General features: G+C 39.6%; 1 protein-coding gene across 5 annotated transcripts in view; it reads right to left on the bottom strand.

The window, feature by feature from the left end:
* Positions 1 to 26,749, bottom strand: part of LOC122552844 (transmembrane protein 144-like) — a 71,504-nt gene that overhangs the window by 7,655 nt on the left and 37,100 nt on the right. For 3 of the 5 annotated variants that reach the window (XM_043695879.1, XM_043695870.1, XM_043695889.1), the window contains 3 exons: positions 17,669 to 17,787; positions 15,111 to 15,230; positions 8,927 to 9,024 (listed from right to left, as the gene is read on the bottom strand). In XM_043695879.1, the coding sequence (XP_043551814.1) occupies positions 8,927 to 9,024; positions 15,111 to 15,230; positions 17,669 to 17,787 (337 nt within the window). The remainder of the gene's footprint in view (positions 1 to 8,926; positions 9,025 to 15,110; positions 15,231 to 17,668; positions 17,788 to 26,749) is intronic. The other 2 variants (XM_043695898.1, XM_043695904.1) reach the window with 2 other exon arrangements.

The following is a 26,749-nucleotide window of genomic DNA, read 5'->3' as shown; positions in this document are numbered from 1 at the left end:
AGTGACAAGCAGTGCCCTTCACATCAAAGGGCGATGCTGTGTGATCAAACAGTGAAGGGGAGGGCAGGGAATTAAATCAAAATAGAGTTGGAGGGGGAAATAATGCACTCCACTCCCTGCGGCACCCACCTCTCCCTGAACAACTCCAGGGTGTTGGTGGAGACCGCGTGCTCCTTCTCCAAGGACACTCGGGCTCTAACGTAACCGCGGAAGAGGGGCAGGCAGTCGGCCCTAACAACCCCCTCCACGGCCCGCTGCCTGGACCTGTTTATGGTCAGTGGCAAAAAGAGAAAAACATACCTCTGAAGAGATTAGCTCACAATGGTCATCATTGAATTGGGGTAAACAATTAACTATTTGGGAAGCTTGACCTGTTCGATCCTGCCATTAAAGACTGGGCCCAGTATGTGGAGAGAACGTGTTTTGTTTTCAGGCAAATGACAGTGCAGCAGACAAAAGCAATGAGTATTTCTCCTGACAACTTGTAGACCTGCAGCTTTTTGGGTTATTGGGAGCCTAACTTTCCCAGAGGCACCAGATACTAAAATCTTTCAAAAGTAGATATATTTAGCTAAGGAATATTATAACCCCCAAGCTTCCTCTAATTCTGAGATGCTATCAGTTTTACTTGACAGTTTGAGAACCTGGGAAATCTGCATCAGGATTTTTGATGAGGTTAAGACAACTGGCAGAGGCATGTGAGTTTGGTATGTGAGAAGCTGAGAGATCATTTGTTTTGTGGGATTAATGATGTGACCATATAAAACTCTCCACTAGCTGAAACTCAACTGGACTTCAAACAGGTACTACAACTGGCTTTATGGTTAGAAAATGCAGCAGGTGGAGCTTATGAGTCACAGCGCAGCTCGATGAAAGTGGATACCCTCACCAGTGCGCCTGAGCTTGGGCAATGGCATAGCCTCAATTAGGACATCCTGAACAGAGGGACCTTAGGTCAGCCCACAGCAAAACCCCAAAACAAAGACAAGCCTCGGCCAAATGATTAAAATTTTCTTGAGGATCCAGGCCAGCAGGCCATTGTAGTTGCTGCCAGTGTGTGGTGTCAAGACAGCAAAAAAGCCCCACTAGGCCTGAATTGAGTAAGAGAACTCATAGGCTGGTATCCGGAGAGTGCACACACTGGAAAACCCACTTACAGCTGGTTTGGAACAGTTAAATTACTTAGTAACATCCAAATCAGAATCAAAATAAATATCTGGTTAAATGGTCACCCAGTTCTAATGGAGGTCAATACCAGAGCGGCTGTATCAGTGATTGTGGAACCAGTCTTTACCAAAATTCAGTCTGGATTCCAACCCTTAAAGTATGCGTAAGACCTCAGCCAGGATGAGGACCTATACTTTACAGATTCAGGGTACAACTTCAGTTCCAATCTCTTATCAGAAGCAATTGGTTCAGTTACCACTGATTGTAGTAAAAGGCACAGCCCCAAGCTTGATGGGGTAAAATTGGTTGAGAAAGGTTCAACTTGATTGGCTCAATGATTTTCGATTAGAAAATGGCTGCCTGAGTGAAGACCTAATTAAATATCCAGAAGTTCATTAGGCAAGTCTAGGACTATCAAAGCGGCCAAGGCTGTTTCCCATGTTGACCAATAAGCAATCCCATGATTCTGCAAGGCCCGCCCAGTACCATTGGCCTTACATGGAAGAATAGAGGCAGAGATCAGGAGGCTGGAAAATAAATGAATCACCAAACCAGTGCAGTTTCCAGAATGGGTAGCACTGGTCGTACTGATTGTGAACCCCAAAGGGCCAGTTAACCTTTGTGGGGACTTCAAACAAACGGTAAACCAGTTATGGCAGCTAGATAAATACACAATCCCATGCATAGAGGATTTAAACACAAAGCTGATGGAGTGGGGCTGTCCTTCATGAAACTGGACACAAGCCATGCATACCTACTATTGCAATCAGATCAGCATTTGCAGAAGGATGCTACAATTAATACCCATAAGGGTTTGAACCAATATATAAGATTGCTTTTCGCGGTATCATCAGCCTGTACCATTTTCCAGTAGACAATGGAGAACATTTTACAAGGTCTACCTTAAGTCACCATTTATCCAGGTGGTGTGCTAATACCTGGGAAGACCAATAAAGAACATTTAGAGAAATTGGACATAGTGCTTAATTATTTCTCCATGACAGGGTATGCCTTTGGAAGGAAATATGCGTGTTCCAAGCATCCCAACTGACCAGCTTGGGCCACCAAGTCAATAAAATCACTCGTTGTAAGATAAGGTGAGGGCAATCAAAGGTGCCCCAGCTCCATGTCAGTATCGGAGCTTAGATCTGTCCTTGGATTGATGAATTATTACGGAAAGTTCATATGTAACCTGACCTCCATCCTGGCACCCTTACACCTGCTATTGAAAAAGGGTCAGCCTTGGAAATGATCTCATAGCCAAGAAATAACCTTCAGGGAAGTGGAAAAGCAGCTATTATCATCTAAGATGTTAGCCCACTACGATGCTAAGTGAGACGTGGTGCTGCAAATACGTGAACTCTTGACGTGTTGGTCCCAGACAACGGGCTATCATTTACTAATAGGGAATTAGAGTATATGCTAAAGACGAACAGCATTTGGCACATAGGCACAGCTCTGATGGAAAGAACAGTCCAAAATTTGAAGACAGGATCAAAGAAACAGCCGACAGCTTCACTCAATACCAAAATGTCCTGGCTCCTATTTGATTGTAGGACCACACCCTTAAGCAACTACAGAGAGTTTGCACATTCTCCCCCTGGCTGCATGGGTTTCCTCCGAGTGCTCCAGCTTCCTCCCACAATCCAAAGGTACGCAGGTTAGGTGAATTAGCCATGCGTAATTGCCCATAGTGTTCATGGATGTGTAGGTTTGATGCATTAGTCAGGAATAAATGTACAGTAATACAGTAGGGGAGGCTCAGTGTGGACTTGTTGGGCCAGATGGCCTATACCCACGCTGTAGGGGTTCTATGATTCTATGCTAACTCCAGCAGAGTTGCTAATGGGGAGAAGACATCACACCAGGTTAAATCTGATTTTCCTGCACCTTTGGGTGAGGATGAAACAGCATCAGGCACGTCAATGTCTGACACAAGACTCCTCTGAGTGAGAGGTAGTTTACTTCAGGCAATGAAGTTTGGTGTCAAAACCACCAGAATGGCCCTGCATGGGTAAATGCCTGTATTTCCTATGATCCACACAAGATGGCGCCATAACTTCCACAACAATAAAACTCTGCAAGTAATTCTGTAAACCCAAGCTGTAACTTCTCACAATAAGCTCTACTAAAATGTATAGTATTTCTACCAAATAATTCAGCAAGGTCATAAGACCTTTGCCATCTTTTAAAAATAAACTGTGCTGCTACTATACGGGTGTTTGATTGCTAAGAACCCAAAAGGCTAAATATATTCTAGTCTGGACATGTTTGTTAAGAACACAACAAATTGTTGTGGAAGTGGCTCATCCAGCCTAGAAAGCCTACTATTCAAAATGATCATGATCCATTGTGGCTTCAATTCCACCTTGCTGACTTCCCATTGTCCCTTAATTTCCGAAAGAACCAAAAAGGTACATTACCCAGTCTTAAATATAGATGTTGGTAGAGCATTCTGGAGTAGTGAATTCCAAAGATTCGTAACCTTTTGATACACTGGCTTTAATGTCATAGTGAGTGATGTGACATTCTGGATTATGTATATGTACATATGCACACAAGAATGCAGCTCCTAACTTTTTCAAAAAACACAAGTGTCTCTATATATTAACATACTGTTCCAATCATTTCTTTTACCATTTTGTCTGAACTGAAGAATATTTACAATTGATATTTATAATTAAATATCTAAAATGAACTTTGAATTTTTAATGTAGTTTTATTAGATTTTTCAAACAACGTTATTGATGGTGGTGCAATGCTGTGCCTGTTCTACTGAGACCCTTCTGCGTGACAATTCTGAAAATTATATTTGTCTTCCATACACTTCACGTATCTGTTTTCTGCAAATTTCTCAACTTCTTCTTGCGCCAGATCTGTTGATTTTTTATATCTTATTTCCTGTTTTAAATGCTCAAATGTTTCTTGCAATTTATTATTGATCTCCAGTAAACCATTTGCTTACTGTAATATAGCATGAAGTGCTCTGCAGTTCACTAATTTGTTGTTTGAACTCAAAACTCTCATTATTTTAGAACCAGAAGACAAAGATGAGTTTTAAAAAATATTTTACATCTGTTTTCAATATAGAGAAGAATGCTAGAGGTTTGAAAATCAGAAAGTTAATGACAGTGATGTAGATGAAAAATTAATCTTGAGAGGGAGGAGGTACTAACAGCTTTAGCAGGATTTAAAATGGATAAGTCCCCAGGCCCAAATGAAATGTATCCAAGGCTGTATGGGAAGCAAAGGAGGAAATTGCAGGAGCCTGGACATTAATTTTTAAATCCACTCTGAACATAGGAGAACTGCCAGAGAACAGCTAATGTGGTACCATTTTTCAAGAAGGATGGTAGGGATAAATCAGGGAACAAGCCTGAGTCTCTTAAAAGTAGGAAGGAAACTATTGGAAAGCATTCTGAGGGGCAGAATTAATTTCCACTTTGAGGGTCAAGAATTAATCAAGAACAGTCAGCATGGATTGTCAAGGGGGAGATCCAACCTGAAAGGTTTTATCAAGGAGATGGCTCAATGTGTGCATAAAGGAAGTGAATCATAAAAGGATGTAGTTTACATGGACTTCGGTAAGGATTTTGAAAAAGTCTCACCTGGGAGACAGGTGAAAAAGATAAGAGCTCATGGGATCCAGAGCAGTTTGGCAAATTGGATCCAAAGTTGCCTTAATGGTTAGCATAGAGGATGAAAGGCAAAGATTCTTTTATGGCTGAAACGTTGTGTCTAGTAGCATACCAGGTTTCAGCGCTAAGTCCCATGCCGTTTCAAATATAAGCAAATGATCTAGACATGAATGTAGGAGGTTTGATCAGTAGTTTTGCAGATGACACAAAAGTTGGTGTTGTAAAGAACAAAGAGGAAATCCTTGGATTACAGGATGATATAGATGGGCTAATCAGATGGACAGAAAATGCTAAATGGATTTTAACTTAAACATGTGAGGTGATACACTGCTAAACAATGTAATGGAGTATATATTGAATGGTAGGACCTCAGCCAGTGGAGAGGATCAAAGGAACGTTAGTGCACCTGTCTACAAATTCTCAAAGGCAGCAGAATAGCTGGATACAATGGTTACAAAGACACAATGGATACTTGTTTTTATTAGTCAAGGCATTGAATACAAGAGGAACAACCATTTGTTTTAGTATAATTCACTTAGCTTTTCTGTCTCTCACTGGTACTAATTCAGGTTGATTTTTTCTCAAACTAATTTCACATACATTTCGTTTTTTATTAAATTGTTTGTGTTTTGTATACAAAGAGCTGCTAACACCATATCATCTCCCAGAAGCCTGAAATAATCACACTTTTTGACAGACATATTGGTGCTGACATTGTGTGTATTCTTCCGGATCATAGAGCACAGAAACAGACCCTTCGGTCCAACCAATCCATGCTGACCATTTGCCCAAACTAAATTTGTTCCACCTGCCTGCACTTGGCCCATATCCCTCAGACGATGGTCAGACCATATTTGGAATATTGCCAGCGGTTTTGGGCCCCGTATCTGAGGAAGGATATGCTGGTGCTGGAGGAGGTCCACAAGAGTGATCCTGGAAGTGAAGAGCTTGTTGTATGAGGAGTGGTTGAGGACTGAGAGTCTGTATTTGGTGGAATTTAGAAGGACAAAGGGGATCTCACTAAAACTTACAGAACACTGAGAGGTTAAACTGGACACAGAAAAGATGTTTCCACTAGTAGGAGAGACTAGGACCCAAGGGCACAGCCTCAGAGTGAAGGGGTGTCCCTTTAGAACTGAAACAAGGAGGAATTTCTTCAGCCAGAGGGTGGTGAATCTGTGGAACTCATTGCCAGGATTGCTGTGGAGGCCAGATCATGGAGTGTATTTAAGACAGAGATAGACAGGTTCTTGATTAATAAGGGGACCAAGGGTTATGGGAAAAAGGCAGGAGTTAGGGGTTGAGAAACCATAGAAGTATGGTAGAGCAGACTTGATGGGCACAATACTGCACCTATATCTTACGGTCTTATCTGTTCTATGATCTCCTTATGTGACTGTGATAATTACGTCTAATATATCTGTGATGTATGGTCTCGTAAAGGCACTATACAAATGCAAAATGACTTGTGCTGTATCTCAGGTTTTTGATTTATGACCATGTCCATTGCGTCAACATGGTACATTCAATACCTATGGTAAAATGGACCTGTTGAAAGAATTACTCCTTTGAGTTGGATGATATACTTTGTTACAAGTTTTCAGACTGTCTGGTTGGTGTTTAAGGAAATATTAGTTGCACAAGTTTTCCTACTCCTTAAACTGGAAACTAGTTAAAATATTCCCATATTCTGCATTTCATTAACACAAAATAACAACAAGTAATGCCTGACCTTTCAATTAAATAAACTTCATAAATCAAGCAGGTTATATTTATCCTATATTTGGTTGGTAGAAGTATAGTTAAATTCTCAATTTACGACTTGGTATCTGTAATATACATTGTAACAAATCTGTGGAGCCTCCTTCTATAGCACTTCCAAACCCATGACCTCTATCATCGAGAAGGAGAAGGGCAACACATACATAGGAACCTGCAAGTTCCACTCCAAGTCACTGATAGTCCTGACCTGCAGTTCCTTCACTGTTACTCCCTGTAGCTCCCCTCCTTAAGTACTGTGTGTGTGTGTACCTGCAACTGAAGGAAAGCAACGAACCAAACAGGCATCTTCTCAAAGGCAATTAGGGATGGGCAATAAATGCAGGCCCTTGCCAGCAATGCTCACATCCTGCGAAAGAATACAAATTATGTCCACGAAAAAAATTTAAATGCACTCGCACCACCACTCCAACAGCACCAGTGACATCGAATGAGTTTTATTTGAAAAGGACAGTGAACAGACACATTCCTGAAATCAAACCATCTATAGAAATAAACAAAATAAAACGATAGTAAGTGCAGTTCAAAAGTCCTGTATCAATAAAGCATCTTCACCCTCAAATAAAAGTCTGACTTAAGTCGGCGAGTTAAAATGGAGCTTGGAGTTCTTCATCCAAATGCACAATAATTTGTTCTTGCTCTGAAGGACTGCCAGCTCTATTTCATTGCAACATGTCACTGAATACATTTTAAGTATTACAATGAAGTTCTGTTAAACGTCAACATTTCATAATTTGTCTCTTGTAAGCATTGATCTAATCTATGATCCAGAATAACTGCAAATTGGAACTCTGGCTGATATGTGAACAGATCTTTCTGAGTTTTATTTCTAACCTCCAAGACGTTGGTCATTCTAATCCCACCCCAAGCATTATTTTACCGATTTTTATCTATTTGTATAACAGCAAACATTCCACTTGGGAAAGAAATTTCCACTGAGCTGTGAGCCGAAAGGATAGAGCAAGAGAAAAAACCTCCACCCCGAGAAAAGCCGAAGGGGAGAGAAATTACATTCTCACCGCAAAAACAAAAAAAAAAGTACAACCATACTACAGCCTGGTGAAATATTGAGTATAATTATTGAAAAAAAGCCTATTAGAAATAAGAAGTCAAAGTGAAGAATATAATTTTTCAAATGACTAATAAAAACTGGAATATAAACTTGAGAGGGGGAATATGGTAGCGTCCCAGTTTATCGCCCCAAGTGGTTGGATGTGCCTAACGTCTAACTAAAAGCTGTCAGGTTTGACCTTAACCCTAACCCAACAACTCAATGTGGATTTTAAGCTCTCTCTCTTTAGCTCTTTGAAACATTCCTTGAAGCATCAATTAAGAAAGCAGAATGTGTTGTGGGTACGGAATCTGTATTTGGCATCACTGTAACAATATCAAGACCACAAATTCAAATTCACTAATAGGGCTGTTGAGTAGTTATCACTTAAAGAGACCCTGAATTGAGAGGGTCATAATCTCTGGTGAGTTGTCCCTAGCCTGGTAAGTGAGAAGGGGAACTTATGGAAATTGCTATGGAATGAATGCATAACCAAACTAACATACTTCCAAACACATGGAAGAATAAATAATAGATATTTTTGGGTACATTTGTGCAGTGGCTATCTACCTGGACCATTCAGAGATTTGGACATTCTAATCCTAAAAGTCTGACTTCAAATCATATTGGGACAATTTGAGAATTCAATTTAAAATTGCTGTTTGTGGTAATTTGCTGTGTATAATTGAGCTGCTGTTTCATATAGTACGACACCAACCGTACTCAATAGAACTTAATTTGTTGTAAAGTGCTTTTGGACATGCAGAGGTCATGGAGGATGCTATATAAATGTATGTCCTTTTTGTCTGTCATGAGCAATTGGGTTGTTGTATAAACTGAATTGGTTCGCTAATGTTTATTAGGCAAGGAAACCCATTGTCCTTAACCAGTCTGCCTACATGTAATTCCAGTCCACACTCTCTCTGAAGTTTCTGAAAAAGCCAGTCAGTTGTACAATATCACAACAGCGGACTGCAGTGGTTCAGGAAGGAGACCCACCACCATATCCTCAGAATGGCTTCCAATGATATCAATGTCCTGAGGATGAATTTAAATTAATTCTCTGTGTCTCTTTGAGATGCAATGGTGTTGAGAGCAGTTATATCTACATACCCAACATTGCTAAAAGACACTAAGTTGCGCGTTTGGCTTGTGATTTTTAGTGATTTTACAATTGCACAGCTAACAGTTGATTTCCTATGCCTTTCCAATTCAGCTTAACAATAATTCAGATTTTTCCATGTTACTCTATATTATTGTTGATACAGTTACAAATAAAAGCAGTACTCACAGCAGTAACAAGAGGAAAAGTGATAACTGCACCAAGGAAATAGTTTGCCAGAAACCATGCACTGTTTGCTATGCCCCACAGGAGTCCTGAAAAGAAAGCTAAGAATAAAAGAAATTGGGAAGCATTAATTATCTGCATACGGACAACTTGTTTCTCTAAAGAATAAGAAGAATTGATTGTGAATGCTTGAAAACCCAGCTCAAAGTGCAGAATCTGTTCAACAAATTGAAAATGGATAAAATTTGAAATTAATGACTAGAATATCTGGAGTATTGAGAAACAAATGCACAGGACTCCAGACTCTGTAAGGGTTTTATGTGGCAGGATCATCTTTGGCTCCCTACTTCAATTATTTCAGGAGCAGCAGGATTTCAACTGACCTTATCATTGGATTGTTAGAGCACAGAAGGAAGCCATTCTGCTATGATGCCACTGCCAACTCTCTGCCACAGAAATGCTCCTAATCCCACTCTCCTGTCCTTTTGTTCATGGATCTGCAATCACTTTTCTTTTCAATTATCCTATTCTGTTTTGAATATCTTGCATGTACTCTTCCTCCACTACACTCTCAAGTAAGGCATTCCAAATTGTTGCCACTCTAATGTGTCATAACTTTTTTCCCCTGTTCCTGTCGTTTGTTTTGTAAATCACGTTAAGTTAGCATCATCTGGACCTCTATACTTCAACCAATGGCAGCTCATGCAGTCTACCCATTCTTTCAGACTTCTCGTGATCTTTAACATATGCATCAAATCTCCTCTTAATTTTTTTTCCCTCCATGGATTAGAGCCTAAGCTTCTCTAATCCATCCACATCCCTGACACCATTCTTGTGAAAGTTCTCTGCCTTTCATATCTTTTCTAAAGTGTGGTGCTCAGAACAGGAAGCAATATTTCTGTTTTATAAAGATTTGTTATAACTTCCTTGATTTTGTTCTCAGGTTGCACAGCCCAGAATGCATTTTCCAATCTGCCCTGGCATTTTCAAAGATATCGAACACATTTGGCCCCTCGCCATTCAACTCCTGGCCCACATCAGAATCAAACCATACATTTAAATTACTTCCACTTATCCACCCTAACAAAACAAATCACTTCATGTCTTTCTGTTTTAAATTTCATCTTCAAATTGTTTGTCCTTTATCATCTGTTTTATTACTATCCTCCTCACAGTTCAAGCTGTCTCTAAGTATTTTGTTTTCTATAAATGCTGAAGTTGTTTCTTGACCATACGACCTTTGGCCATTTATATTTATATAAGAACATTAGGAATTCTAACATTGATGGATGAGGAATCCCACCATGATCCTTCCTTCAATCTGAAAAACAGTTTCCCCACTGCTCTCTGTTTCCTGACACTCAGCCAATTTTGTATCCATCTTGCTAGAATCCCTTTTATTCCATGGGCTTCAACTATGCTAACAAGAATGTGATTCGGCACTTTATCAAATGTTGCTTGGTAGACCATGTATACATTAACTGCATTATTCCCAACAACACACTGTTAACTCATCAAAAACTGACACAAATTAAGCACAATTTGCTCTTAACAAGTTCAGGCTGGCTTTCATAATTAATCTGTGCGTCTAAATTCCGATTAATTTTGTCTTGAATTATTGTTTCCAAAGGCTTTTGAACTTACAAGTTAAACTGACAGATCTGTTGTTGCTGGGTATATCCTTACACCCTTTTCTGAACAAAATAGTAACGTGCAGTTCTCTCGTCCTCTGGCATCGCTCCTCTATCTAAGAAGGATTGGGTGTTTATGGTCACCCTGATGGGAGCTCAACAAGTAAGAAATGCCTCTGGAATTGCCATTTGTGTAGGAGCAATGCATTAGCAGAGTTAATCAGCACTCACAACATGAGGGCATCAACAATACATCAGTACCTTAGGGAGCAAGGCAAGGAGAGGGAGATGAGGACGAGAGCATTGCTGGGCTTTCAAGTTGAGCACTTCATGAAAGTCTGCTGCATGGTACACCTATACCTGATGACTGACCAGAGACTCTTCATTTTTGGCAAGAGAAGGTCAGATGGCAAATAATGTCAAGCCACATTAAGTCCCACCTTTTGCACTCACTCCCTGTGGGCTGATAATGTATGAAGACTGCAGTGGTCCTGTCTGCTTTTCAAATAATAGGAAGTTCCAATCCCTGTTAATGTCTTTGAGGACCATAACTGACATCCTATCATTGAGAGGCATGTTGCCAATAGCCATCCGAAGCTGCCTCGGGTCAAACCACAAAGAGCTAGAAACAGTTTGAGTTGACAGCCTCCCGTTGTTTCAAAACTGCCTCCAAATTGCAGAATAAATTGTACCCTCCCTAAACCAAACTCTTGTGCATCAGTTTCCCCAATACTTGAGCCAATTGAGTTAGACATCATGAAGGGGAACAGGGTCTATATAAATACTTATCTAATCTGGAAGTTAATAAAAAGCAACTACTCATTACAGTTTCAGCAGTTTCCATAAATGTGATGACAGCATTGAGATTAATCATTTGTTCTTTCAACATCATTTCTGGAGTATACTTATTACTCAATTTCCTCCTGAAGTGCATTATTTAATACTTATTCACATTAATTGTCCAATTTACAATCTGCAATTGTTTCCACTCAATCACATTATCAATCTCCCCAACTCAGTCTTTATTTCCTGAATTCCAATTCAGAAATAAATGTCCCTCTTAATTTGATACCTTGGCAAACTTTGTCAATTTATATCAGTTTCTCAATCCAGATCATGAATCTACATCCTATAGATGTTTAGATTAATCGGCAAACATCTTGCTAAAACTGTCAAAACTAGACTGCGTGATAGTAGCTATCCTGATGAAATTATCACTTGTCCTATATTGTGCAAGCTCATGAAAGGGCTAATGGGCACCACTTTTGTACTGAACAGTCTACTTCAGGTGACCCTGAAAGAGGAAGGTGTCTCAACAGTTCAAACAACTGGTAAACTCATGACTGGTTTTCTCCACTGACAAGAGGCTGACTATTAAGCCATGAAGATTTACCTCCCATACAAATGAGTAATGTGATATATGAGTTTCAGTGCAGGTGTCATGCCAGGCATGGTGGCCATACATCCCAATAATTGGTGGACTGTATCAAGCAACACAACCCATTGACCATTCGCAACAGGCTCAACCAGCCATGTTTGCAAGCCTCAGAACACCACTTCCAACATGAGATGTGATTCTGCTTTCAACCAAAATTTACTAAATAATACATCTCTGCTGGAAATTACGCCAGATATTTGTTAATGATTATCAGTTGGACTCAGTGTGATGCATTGCACTTGATAGAAACTATATATATTAATACACAGGACTGTCTTGTTAGGGCAAAGGGATTCAATCATATATTGAATCTATCTCATTGGGAAAAATACAGGATAAATGTAAAACAGGAGTAATATGAGCCTGATATCTCTGGCAGATGGGGGAAAGTGCACAAAGGCAAGGCATGACAGTGCAGGGAAAGGATGGTGTCAGTAGTGAGCTAGGCTGAGAATGAATGAGTACCATGACCGCAAACAAAGAACTCAGGGATACAATCTGGTTCAGGCCATGAGCTAGTCCCATGTCTTTGAGAGGACTGTGACCTTGCTGCAGCATTGCGATGATAGATGCCAGTGCGGCCGACAATGAAGCATTGAAATTCAGAAGTGTACTGTAAGCGAATCGGAGGTTTGCCATGAGAGTTGTTAAAGACTGGCACACATTGAATGCCAATGTCTGTGGAAGTGTGGATGCACATAACCAATGCCCTTGGAGCCCTGAAGTCACTAGGTTCCCGTTCTGATTTTCATGTTGAATTTTCTCCATATTTGGACTGTTGGTGCATTTGGTCAGGTGGGAATCTGAACATTAATGAAATGAAGCGTAGCATTTATAAGGCATTGAACAAGTTATAATCCCCCTCAACTTGCAACTCCCACTGCCTGGCAAGAAGCTCAACTCTTTATTCAGCAAACACAAAGGTGGAATAAGTTACACCCATCATAGAGACAGGCCTCAATGGAAGTTTTGTCCAATTCTGCAGCAAATCTCACCCTAGTCTGCATACCCCTCACTCCTATAGGATTCCGCACTACATTGTTGATTCTAACCCTATCTCAGATGCCTTTACATATGTTTCTCCATGGAAATGGAAAAGAGAATAATATAATAATTAAACTGCTATATTTTACAGTAAGTGAACATCCAGCTCATTGTGATTCAACAACTGTACAATCTCCCTTGAGAACAAAATATACAACAAAACATTGCCACACTATCCCTACTAGAGAGCTCAATATCTGCTTCTGAACTGATTAGCTCTGAAATTGAGAAGACGATGCTTCTCCCGAGTAAGCCAATTAATCATAGAATCCCTACAGTGTGGATACAGGCCATTTGGCCCAACACGTCCACACGACCCTCTGAAGTGTATCCTACCCAGACCCATTCCCCTACCCTATTACTCTACATTTACCCCTGACTAATGCACCTAACCTACAGATTCCTGAACACTACGGGCAATTAAGCATGTCCAATTCACCTAACCTGCACATCTTTGGACTGTGGGAAGAAAACAGAGCACCTGGAGGAAACCCATGCAGACATGGGGAGAATGTGCAAACTCCACACAGACAGTCGCCTGTGGCTGGAATCACACGTGGGTCCCCGGCGTTGTGAGGCAGCAATGCTAACCACTCAGCCACTGTGCTCACAAGTACTTACTGTCCTATCTTGAAAATATAACACATTGCCTTCACAGCCACTGGGTTGATATCATGGAATTCCCTTCCTAACCAGTATTATATGTACACCTACACTACATGGACTGCAGTGAACACCACTTTCTCAGTGCAATTTGAGTTGGGAAATAAATGCTCATTAAGCCAGTAACACACTCATTCTCTGAATGAATTTTTAAAAAGACACGCAGGGCTGATTGACTACATGCCTCGTGGTTCCCTAACTCTGTGTACAAAGTCAAAGGGAGAGCTGGTCCTCTGATTCCTTATTTGTTCACGGATTTGTCAGTGGCTACTACCAGGTATCTCCTCCTTCCCACTTTTGGAGTGCAGATTTATTGAAATATTTCCTGGTTTCGTGAAGGAAGGAAGGATATATTGTCAAAACGTTTCACACTGCGTCTCCTTCCTTTCAGTAATATTCAAGATGTAGATTACCAAGACACCACTTCCTGTCATTGCTAAAAATGAACGAGGAGCATTCGAGTTCAGTAGCCCTATCATGAGAAAGTTGACCCTATTTGCATTAGTTTGAAACAGAGCGTGAACTGCAATGGCCTATTTGGCTTTAATGCACATTTGAACTTCTTAAAATCTTTGCAAATTGTTTGAAAATGCAATGCAAACATACAACTTCAAAAGTTTTTCCTGAGAAAACTTCAAATATATGATCTAAAGAAATGGGAAGAAAATGATGCTTGGATAGGTTTCACCTCACTCATCTTATCACCTGAAGGAAAATTTTACAATTTCTTCCACATTCTCTGAAAGTAATTAAGTTATTCTAAAACAGCAATTATTCTTATTCCTTCACTGCTCAATTTTATTTATTTGTTTCTCACATATAAATGAGAATGCACTGTGCAAACTTTTGACATCTCGGTCTATGCTTATACTCTTCAAGACTGAATATATGTTTTCTTTCTGAAAGAGTAAACTGACATGTTTTTGTTCTATATCTGATCCTCATATCACCATTGCACTTAGAAGAAACTTTTCTCCAGTGTCTCGTCTTGCTGAGGCTCTTCAATATTGTCCCCTAGGTCTTTGCTCATTGTATCAACACATTACCTAACTCAAAAAACTAGCATGAGCTAACTGAAAAATTCACATTTTATCAAAAGTCCCAATGAATGTCACCATGGAGCAAATTGCTTTTAGCTAATTGCTCAGTAATAAAGTGTTAAACTAACATTCTGGATCAAGAAACTGAAAATAGAGAATTACTATTATACTTATTAGAGTTAGTAAGGATTTACTGTTAGCCAAGTACTAGTGCCTTGTACAGGAAATATCATAATCAATAATAAATACTATTATGTGCAAATTTTGTTCCATTTTGTTGAATTTTGTTGAGTTTTGTTACTCAATTAGCTAAGAACTATCATGCTAGCAGCATTATACAAACACAGTGACTTTTAATTACTTCACCTTACCAGGTAATATTGCAGTTGAATAAACACTTGGTTTGTTTTTCTTCACTGCACAGTATATGAGAAAATAGATTGTACTGGTTAGAATAATCCCACTGCAGTATGCAAAAACATAATCCATATCTAAAATAGAAGAGAAGACAGTGTTACAGGTGAGCACCTAACTAATGACACAGGATAGGTACTCCAACAGATATTCAGACTCCCTTTGAGCCCCGTCAACTGTCCTTGAGATGTACTATTGGCAGATGGTTTAGACATCTCATGTAAATTTACATCCCATCTACCAATTATAAGGTATGTATGTTAATATTTCTGCCAAGTCATACAAGGCAATTGGGTCATGTGCTGGTAAATTGGATTAGACTAGGCAGGTGGTTGTTTCTGAACAGTGCAGACTGAATGGGCTGAAGAGCCTTTTTCTCTAACAAGTTCCATTCATTTTTAACCCTCTTTTGATCAGTGGAAACAAATATTTTTTTTTAGTAAATAAACTGTGTTAACCAAATCAAAAGTGAAGGACCGCCAATTCTAAGATTTTCTTGAGTGATTAAACTGAAAAAAAATAAGAAAATGCGACATCCAAAACATGCACACACAAAAGGAAAAGGAAGGAAGCAGAAGACTTCCCATCTATACAAACAGGAAGGTAACAGTAATTTTAGTTTAAGGTGTTTAGAATCTGAAAGTTGCGAGAGTGAAAGCCAACTCTCTGCTGTTTAGTTGTTGCCCTGTTTCCACAGGAGAAAAAAAAACCTGCAGGTAACCTTGAATTTTCAGGCTTTGACTTTTCCAAATCTCTTTTTCACCAATATTGATTTCTGAGATTGAAAGAGAAATTGAGGGAGAGAAAGAAAAGCTTTTGGTTTCCATGCTGTTGGCGTCATTTTACATTGCAGACCCAGCTGTCTAGCCAACTTAGCCAACCAATTCCTTTTCAATCCTTTTGAACAGTTGACAGATAGCTCCAAGCATTGGACTTAATGAATGCGTTGGAGTAGAGCTTTCTTTTGATTCATGTGCACTGAATACAAGGAAGTTGGTGAGCAGAGCTAAACCTCCTGAAGGGACACTGCCTAATTCCTTTGTCAACAACTGGATATGCTATTAAGGGAATTCTGTTTCTTCAGTATCGATTCATCTTACACTGCCGCACCCAAACAATCCAATAAAGGTAGTGGAAGAAAACAAATGATCTGTCTACCAGAGTAATCTTCAATCCAACATTAACTGAAGTTCTGAAGTAGGGACACTGGGCCTGATTCGGATTTCTCTCCACAGATGCTGTGAAACCTGCAGAGATTTTCCAGCAATTCCTGTTCTTGTACCAATTGAAGTTTCTTGTATTTGGGAGGGTGTTGAACTTTATACTTAATTTAAGCATGTCTTATTTTCAACAGTCCATTAGCTTCCCAAGACGACAAGTCAATTACCTACCCCCTTACAGAATGTTGCTAAATACTGAAAGGTTTCTGAATTGGCAAAGTTCCAAACATTCCTCCAGGTACAGAGACACGGTAAATACAACACTGGAAACCACACAAGGGTGATTATACTCAATTTCCTTGAAACTCAAAAAAAAAGTTTTTTTTATTTTTGTATTAAATGTGGGAGTTGGGCATCTTTAACTCCCCACCCTCCGGTGAGAAAGCCTTCCAGAACAAGCTCCAATAGGCTACCTACAGCATATGGACTGCAGTGAGTCAAGGAAGCAGCTCATCATCACTTTCTCAGGGCAACAAGGGATGAGCCAGCCAGTAGCACCCACATCCCACAAGTGAATTAAAAAAGGCATCTGAGTATTGATTGGCAGCTTCTCATCCTATCAGACAGCATGCCAAGGTGCCACCAAGCCTGATTTCTTCCTTTGAGCTACACCCCACAGAACACCCGTCCCCATCTCCTGTCTTCCTTTTTAAAACACCTTGAAAGACGACAGTTTTGACTTCAATCCTGGCTATTTTTAAAAATATAATAAAAATAAAGATAGATATTTCCATTTGTCATGACTCAATGTTCCAATAGAACGTATAGGTTTTATTAGTATTTGAAATGGTATCTTGACAATCTTAGTGCTTTCCTTCACTGAAAATACACGGGTACTGTACATGAAGCAAATGTTTATATAGTCTACTCTCCACCTTTTCAGTTGACTAGACCAAAATGCAGGAGATACCACATTTTCTTAAATTTAAGGTTAGAACTGGCTTTGTTCATCCACACACTGCAGAGTAGATGATCAAATGTACAGGCTCATAACAGATTTATGGAGAAAATGTTGAGGAGAATCTATGCTATACTTTAAAGCAGGAGACAGCTATACAGTATAACCATCTTTAAACTGATCATCATATTAACTTATTTGGACATTTGTCGTCATCAACCTTGGCATATTTATATGTTCAGATCTGCACATAATTTGAGAAGTAATTTCTTTGCTACATTACTGATATAGTACATGACTCAAAAGCTATTACATCTCTAATGGTTTGGAATGGCAAAATGGAAAACAAGTATATAGTTTATTTTTCTCGTCAGCTTGCTTGCAAGTACTTTCTTACCAAACTGACTTGCACCAAAAAACTCGGTTTCATTTCTCTCAGCATGGTTCTTAATGTAGAGGACTGGTACAAAGCTAGAGCCATACAGTAAACCCGCACACATGGCAAGACTGCAGCCACTGGGGAATAACATAGAAGACAACAAATTAGATAAGTATCTGAAAACAAAGTAAACTGCCTTATTTACTTTACAGCAGCCATTTTTATATCAACAGTGCTTTCGTTTCAAATTTCAGTCTCTGATTTTGATGCTGGGATGAGGAAGATAGATTTAGCAATGTAAATCATAACATAGGAACAAGAGGGATTGGCTGATCACATTGGACTTGCTCCCAGATTCCATTCGATCATAGCTAATGTGAGACCTTGACTGTATATACACTATTTGTTTGTCAAAATCTCCCATTAACCTTCCTAACAAAAACTTATCAATCACAAGCAGTTAACCAAGTATCCACAGTCTTTTGAGAATCCCCTACATCGCTCTATGCTCTAAAATCTTTATGTCTGGCCATCACTGGTTGTCTTTGTTGCAGCTTTAATGACCGTGCCTTCAGCTGGCCAGGCCCTAAATCCTGACTTGCCCTCCCTAATCTCTCTACTATTACACTTCTTTCCATTCTTTTAAGGTGCTTCTTAAAATCTGGTGCACCTCTTTGGCGAAGCTTTTGATCATTTATCCTAATAATAACTCTGTAAGTGGTTCAGTATTGAATTTTTGTTCTGTGTCTTTAGAGTGCCTTGGGATGTATTATAACAGCAAGGGTGCTACATAAATGCAAATTACTGTTGTTAATAGTGTTAAAAGCTTCTTCGCTGCATTCAAACCAGACCAGCTCCAGTATAAATACAATAAATAAGTGAATTTGAAATTCCTTTGATCTTAGTTCTGTGTTTCAAGTACTGAATGTATTCTTCCATTCCAGAGGTTCAGTGTTCCATACAAGTGAAGCATCTTCACTACTGCCATTGAATTAGATATTAAATTAATGCTGTCATCCACAAAGCTTCTCTCATACCATTTATCGTTAAGAATATAATAAATTAGAACCAGCAGTCGTGAAGGAATTTCCCTGATATGGAACACTGAACCTCCGAAATGGAAGAACATGTTCAGTACTTGAAACACAGTATTAGGATCAAAGGAATTTCAAATTCACTTATTTACTGCATTTATACTGGAGCTGTTCTAGTTTGAATGCATGAAGTAGCTTTTAACAACACTACTTTGCAACACTACTAAGCTGACTCCAGCAGTTCAATGAAATCAGGGCTTATCTTCTACTTTGGCTACATCTACCTACAGTATTCTCCATACTCTAATCCCATTAATACCCAAACATTCATCAATTTAAATCTTGAAAACGTACAATGATTGAGCAGTCACAGCCCATTGATGTGGAGAATTCCAAAGATTTACAACACCTTGACAGCTCAGCCCTAAATGGTCAACTCCTTTTCCTGAGCTAATGAATTTTAGTTTGAAATTCTCCAGCCAACAGAAACTATCAACATCTACCCAGTCAAGCCCTCTGAGTTTACCCCAAAAGCATATCTCTAATCATCATAGATGCAGTTATTGACGGAGGGAAATAGCCACCATAATAGGACAGAATATTGCATTAACATGCAATGTGAAATATTTCATTCCGAAACAAGGGTCTTAAATCTGAAGAAAGACAATTATGGAGATATGAGAAGAAATGCTGAATTAGAAAAAATTAAGTAAAATATTTGATGATGGACACATAATAGTTTGTATTTCAAGAAATACAACAGAATCTTGATCAAATGGGCCAATGGGCTGAGGAGTTGCAGATGGAGTTTAATATAAATAAATATGAGGTGCCGCATTTTGGGAAAGCAAATCAGAGCAGGATTTATACACTTAATGGTAAGGTCCTAGGGAGTGTTGTTGATCAACAAGACCTAGGATAGTAGGTAGATAGGGTAGTGAAGGAGGTGTTTGGGGTGCTTTCATTTATTGGTCAGAGCATTGAGTACAGGAGTTGGGAGGTCATGTTGGTTAAGCCACTTTTGGAATATTGCATGCAATTCTGCTCTCCTTCCTATCGGAACGATTTTATGAAATATGAAAGGGTTCAGAAAAGAGTTACGAGATGTTGCCAGGGTTTCAGAATTTGAGCTATAGGGAGAGGCTGAACAGGCTGGGGTTGTTTTCCCTGGAGTGTCAGAGGCTAAGGGGTGACCTTATAGAGGTTTATAAAATCATGAAGGTCATCTCTCTGGGGGGGGGGGGGCAGGCGGGGGGGGGAGTCCAGGACTAGAGGGCATATGTTTAGCTTGACAGGGGAAAGATACAAAAGAGACCTAAGGGGCAACTTCTTCACACAGAGGGTGGAGTGTGTATGGGATGAGCTGCCAGAGGAAGTGGTGTAGGCTGGTACAACTGCAGCAGTTAAAAGGCATTTGGATGGGTATATGAATAGGAACGGTTTAGAGGGATGTGGGCCAAGTGCTGGAAATTGGGAGTAGATTAGGTTAGGATATCTGGTCAGCCTGGACGAGTTAGATAAAAACAATGACTTCAGATGCTGAAAACCAGAGTCCAGATTAGAGTGGTGCTGGAAAAGCACAGCAGTTCAGGCAGCATCCGAGGGGCCTGTATTCCTGATGAAGGGCTTTTGCCCGAAACGTCGATTTTACTGCTCCTCGGATGCTGCCTGAACTGCTGTGCTTTTCCAGCACCACTCTAACCTAGAATCTGGACGAGTTAGACCAAAGGGTCTATTTCTGTGCTATACTTCTCTATATCTCTATGATTCTAAGTGCTGAATTCCCAAAAGCCTTTGCACCATCTACAAAGAACAAGTCAGGAGTGTTACAGATTATTCACCACTTGCAGCTCTAACAGCATTCAAGAATTTCAATGCATCCAGAACAAAGCTGACTGCTTGTTTGACACTTCATCGATTACTTCAAACATATATTCTGTCCATTACAATAACACTTTGACAGCAGTACATTCCATTTAGAAGATCCATTGTAGCAACTCATCGTGGCATCTTTGACAGTACCTCTCCACCCTGGGAAGCAGATGTATAGGAGCACCATAACATACATATTCCTCACCAGGGCACCCAGTACCTTGGCTTGAAAAGGTGCTGCTGACTTTCATTGTTTGCTGCATCAAAATCTTGGAGCTCAGTAATTGTGGATGCAATTTTTCAAGAAGGTCACTATTTTCTCAAAGACAAGTCGGATTGGTCAATAACAGTGGCACCTATGCCCAATGAATGACTTAAAAAGAAAACAATGGAAGGTGAACAATCCCTTTGAACTAATGGTTTATTTCTAAGTAGGTCCTGTAAATAGTTGACTATGAAATTACTCAGCATTACAGCCTATGATATATATTTGTTTTGCTTACACCAGTTTCTTTTGCAGTGGATTGAGATTATCAATCCAGCAAGCATCTCCTCGTTTAGTTGAAGTTTCCTCTAATGGTGAAGGCTGTCAAAAAGATAGGATAACTATTAATACTTGCCAGATTTCTTGTGTTGATTAACATTTATGTTTGGGTGTGGGAAAATTGTGACATTTCTACATTTACTGATGACACCAAATTGGACTGAGAACATTGTGAGGCAGGTGCAAGGAAGGTTTAATTTGACTCAGACAGAGTCAATTTAATGTGCCAGAACATGACAGAAGGAATATAAAATATAAGTGTGAAGTTATACATGTTGGTAGAAGAAAAAAGCAACATACTTCTTATATCGTGAGAGGTTTGAAAGTGTAGGTATCTAAGAAATCTGGGTGGCCTTAACTATGAGTTGCTAAAAACTAGCATGCAGGTGCGGCAAACAATTAGCACAGCAAAGAGTGTAAGGAGACAGTGAGGTCTGTAGATGATGGAGATCAGAGTTGAGAGTGTGTTGCTAGAAAAGCACAGCAGGTCTGGTAGCATCCAAGGAGCAGGAAAATTGACGTTGGGCTCCAGCCGGAAACACCTATTTTCCTGCTCCTCGGATGCTGTCTGACCTGCTGTACTTTTCTAGCAACACACTCTCAACAGCAAAACGTATGTTAGCATTCAGTTCAAAGGGATTTTAATACAGAAATAAAGATGTTTTATTGTAATTCTATGGAGACCTGGTGAGGCTTCTTAAGGGACGATGTTCTTTTTATCTAAAGAAGGATACACTTGCCAAAGAGAGTTCATCAGAGGTTCACCAGATTGACTGCTGGGATGGCAGGCTTGCTTTATGAGAAATGATTGTGGAAATTTGGTCTGTATTTTACAGAATTTCAAAAAAATGAGATGTGATCTCAGTTAAATTTATTTTGTAAATTTGTATTCCCAATCATAAAGGGAATGATTGAGTCTACATAGAGTCACCTCACAGCGGAAGCATCCAAACTAAGAGCAGGAGACATAACCTCAGGATAAAGAACTGAGATGAGGAGGAAGTTCTTCATTCAGTGGTGAATCTAATCCAGACAGCTGTGAAAGCTCTGTCATTGAGCAGGCTCAAGATAGAAATCAATAGATTTCTGGAAACCAATTCCATCCAGGGATTTGGAGATATTATAGGAAAATAACATTGAGTAGATGATCAATCATGATCTAGAATGGCATTGGGATGTTAGATGGTCTGAGTGACTTACTTTTGTTCTTATATTCCTATATCAAATGGAAGTTTCCTTGGGAAAGGAAGATCCAAGCTGTGCAAGATGACAAACAAAACTAAAGTCACCTAAGGGACTGAAAACTAATATCTAGAAAAATCTAGCAAGGCACCCTATTTTAAATTCAGTTTAGTTGCAACTGTATAAATAAAAAACTACCCAAATAAATCACACATGTTCTGTTTAGTGCCTTGAGAGTGACAGCATCTCTTTAAGTATCATATTATGTTAGAATGCAGTAAAATAGATCCATACACATCATGGAAATGTGCAGTTCCATTAATGCTCAAATATACACTCTACAGATAAAATTCCCTTCTACAATCACTTAAATGAATTGGGTTACCAACTCTCATTAGATACAATTAGATATTATAATACAATTAGATATTATTAGATCATATGATACTTGTCTGCTGTTTGCAAATGGTTTGCAAGCTATGGGTTCCCTGCATTTATTGGCTTGGCATCCAGGGTTATATAAAATGGTTCCTTAAGTGCAGGCAAAGAATGTGCACAGTGTGCAAACCACAGGTGTGAATTACCAATGATTTGAAGATGCCGGTGTTGGACTGGGGTGTACAACCTGATGAAGGAGTGTCGCTCCGAAAGCTAGTGTGCTTCTAATTAAACCTGTTGGACTATAACCTGGTGTTGTGTGATTTTTAATTGTGAATTACCAATGTAGTGAGGGCTGGGGAAAGAATTTGTTAGTAAGAGACTCACAGATATATGAACAAGGATCTAGTGTAGGTCACTTGGCTCTTTGCTGATCTGATTTTAGCCTCATCGCTATATTCCTACATTTCCCCAGTAATCTTTCACCTCTTTGCTAATCAAGAATCTATTGTCTTTTGAGGAAGGGAACTTCAAAGACTGACAGCCCTCAGAGGGAATAAAAAATGTTTTCTCACATCTGTCTTAAAATGGGTGACTACTTTCAATGGACAGTATGTACAGTGACCAGTACTACACAATATGCTCTAGATGTGGTCTCACCGATGCTCTGTATAACTGAAGTATGACTTAATTACCTTTGTATTCAATTCCCCTTGCAATAAATGATAAAATTATATAGCTTTACTGATTATTTGCAGTAGTGATTCATGCACATTAGACCACCAGATCTCTCTGTATCTCAGAGTTCTGCAAACTCTTATTATTTGGATATTATGTGTCTTTTTTATTCTATGTGCCCAAATGAATTATTTCAAAATTTCTCTTATTGAACTCCATTTGCTAGACCTTTGCCCACTCACTTAACCTATGTATATCCCTTTGTAGGCTCCTTACGTCCTTTTCACAACTCACCTTCCTAGCTAGCTTTGTGTTGTTAGCAAATTTAGCTACTATACCTTTGATCCCTTCACCCAAATCATTTATATTAATTATAAACAGACCTGGAGACAAGAATTGCTTTCAACCCCTGGAGGAAGAAAGCAGGAAATTGAGTATCTAGGTGTGTTTTAGAATTCAGCTACATGGAATTCAGAAGGGAATAATAGACAATAGGATGTCAGCAATGAAGGGAACATCTTTTCATTAGGTCAAATCCAGAATGTGTCACAGGTGGTGGCATTAATATTGTTAAAAATAAATAAATTAAGCGGATAATAGGACAGAATGTTTTTCTGTAAAGAGACACGTCCAGTTGTCATGGTGAGAGGAGGATTGAGGCAAATATACAGTGCGCATATTGAGTTGTGAGTTTTCAATGATTTAGTCAATGTGGTTGAATAAAATTTTGAGACAATGAGAGTCCCAATTTACAACTAGAGAGAAATGCTGGTCGTCTTTTAACGGAAATTTGTTGTTCATCCAACTGAATTTCCCACTTTTCTTTGAAGTACTTTCTAGTAGGAAAACAGCAGTGCCGCAAAGGTGATACAGGACACCCACAATCCTTTGCGATAAGGAAACCGCTCTTTAATGTCAGCAGGTTGGCATTGTGCCCATCTAGGTTGCACTACTTCCAAAAAGCGAAAGTGGTACTGCAGATGTTGGAGATTGGAGTCAAGATTAGAGTGGTGCTGAAAATCACAGCAGGTCAGGCAGCATCCAAGGAGCAGGAAAATCGACATTTCGGGCAAAAGCCCTTCATCAGAAATTCCTCAGATGCTGCCTTACCTGCTGTGCTTTTCCAGCACCACTCTAATCTTGACCCTACCTCCGAGAGGGGTCAGTGAAGATGGGGAAAGATGACACAAAGCAGGATGCCAAATTGTGTATGTTTCTCCCTAGTGCTCAAAACTGCATCCAGCAGACCAATCTTCAAGTACACGCTACTCCCAGACTATCACACAAGTTTGACAACTTGTGCCATATAGATTACCCTCTTTACGTGGAGTAATCACTAGGTCTTCCCGTTAAAAGCACTGAATGATTCGGTTAACACACTTTCAACTTGATCATTTGCCCCGGTGAACTACAATAGCAGTCGATTTCAGTCTGATGCTGCAAATCTGATGTAAAAGCAGGAGATACTCAACAGGTCAGTTAGAATCTATGGAGAAAGAAGTAACATTAATGCTTACCTTTCATCAGAACTATGAACATTTAAAGATATAATATGTTTAGAGCAAAGGGTATGTAGTTTAAGAACACAAAAAAAGGTCTGTGATAGTGCGGAAGTCCGCAAAAGTTAAATGAGACAGGATTTGAGCCTTACAGGGAAAGGGGAATGGTGATGGGGCAGGAAAAGGAAGGAAACAGAAGCTGTTCCAAGAGTAGGTATGCTGCTGTCTGAAACAAAATAGGGAGAAACAAATCCAAAGAAAAGCAAACAATGTGGGGGTGGGAGGCAAATGTAGCATTTATGTCTGAAATTGTTGAAACGAGGTGCTGTTTCAATAGGAGCTTACATTGGGGGTGACGAGAATAGTCCAGCAAAGCAGGTCAGGTTAACGCGAGGTTAAGGTGGAGCATTAAAGTGACAGGCTACTGGAAGCTCAAAGTCATACCTGATGATTGAATCAAGGTGCCCTCAAAGCGGTCACCCAGTTTGCTTTTGGTTTCCCTGTTGCAGAACAGATCCCATTGTGAGTAGCAGATCCAAGTGATTTAATTAAAAGAAGCACGTGTACTGCACCCACACCCAGGAGGAGTATTTTTATGGCGTTGCATGGTGATGAGAGAGGCGGTGAAATTCTAGTTGCTCTGTCTCCTGTGTTTGCACGCTACGGGGCTTGGGGGGGGGGGGGTGACTGGGGAGCGAACCAGGTTATCACAAAGGGATCAATTCTAAACTCCCTACAGAATTCAGAAAGGGCAGGGGATGCTATATTTGGTGGAAATATTAGGCTGGATGTGGCTGAAAATAATCCATGGAACATGGAATATGATGGAGTGAAAGGTGGATGCAAGAAGTCCACTATCGCCCTGGGAAGGAGGGAAAGGAGAAAGTGTGGGAAGTATGATGAGACTACAGTTGAAAGTTCTGTCCATCCACCCGCTTAGATAACAGAGCGGTTTCATTTTCTCAGAGAATTGTGGGTATCTGATATCACCATTGTGATTACAGAACGTCTCATTTCAGGAAAAAGGGCAAATATTTTAGATATACTAGTATGGAGAATTGCTTCAGTGGCACAGTTATAACAGGGACAGAGGAATTTAGAGCGTGAAGTAGGATCCTTTCACAATGCAGGGGGTCAGGAAATACACTTCAGATAGCATCAGTGGACTTACAATTAATATATTAGTTAGTAACCTGATCAGAAATTGAGATAGTGAGGTCAGGGAAGGGAGGTATCAGAGATCAATTATATAAAAATTGAGGGAAGGGTAGAATGGGAAGCATTTTTTTTTTCTGAGTCAGGGTTACAACAAGATGATAATCATCAATATTCTGGAAAAAGTTGCAGAAGGGAGCCCCATGTTGAACTGGAAGAAGGAATGTTCCACAAAAAGACAGATATAGCTAGGAACCAGATACAAAGGCACTAATTTTCATTTGAAGAAGTGAGAATGGTGTTTCTTTAAATTTTGAAGGAAAAGTGGTTATCGATGTAAAGTGGTTGGGCATCATTTCATGATGCAATAGGGAGACCTTGGGCTACATACCTGCCTGCGCTGCTTCCTGAAGAAATTCAGGAGATACATATAATTCAAGTCATTTCTTTCATAATGAAAGTTTACTTAACATACAACTAAGATGTAATTATGTCCATTTGCCACACCTGCAGAGCTTCCATTTCCTTGTCCTCTATTAAGGGGGACTTTTCTTCTGGCGGCAGTTCTTTACTCTCAGTTTTCACAAAAATCAGAATTCCGGCGCTGAAATGAGTTAGAATACTGAGTTTGAAATCTGTCATTGTGCTCCTGAAAAGATTTTGGCCCGGATTTTGCAGTAAGAATTATAGTGAGGCTAACATTACTCACTGTTCTGAAACAGTAAAACTGACAATGATTTCTAATAACCACACACGG

The sequence above is a fragment of the Chiloscyllium plagiosum genome, chromosome 1 (assembly GCF_004010195.1).
Source record: "Chiloscyllium plagiosum isolate BGI_BamShark_2017 chromosome 1, ASM401019v2, whole genome shotgun sequence".
Lineage (NCBI taxonomy): Eukaryota > Metazoa > Chordata > Chondrichthyes > Orectolobiformes > Hemiscylliidae > Chiloscyllium > Chiloscyllium plagiosum.
The sequence above is the reverse complement of the archived record's forward strand: the minus strand, read 5'-3'. Positions and strand labels throughout refer to the sequence as shown.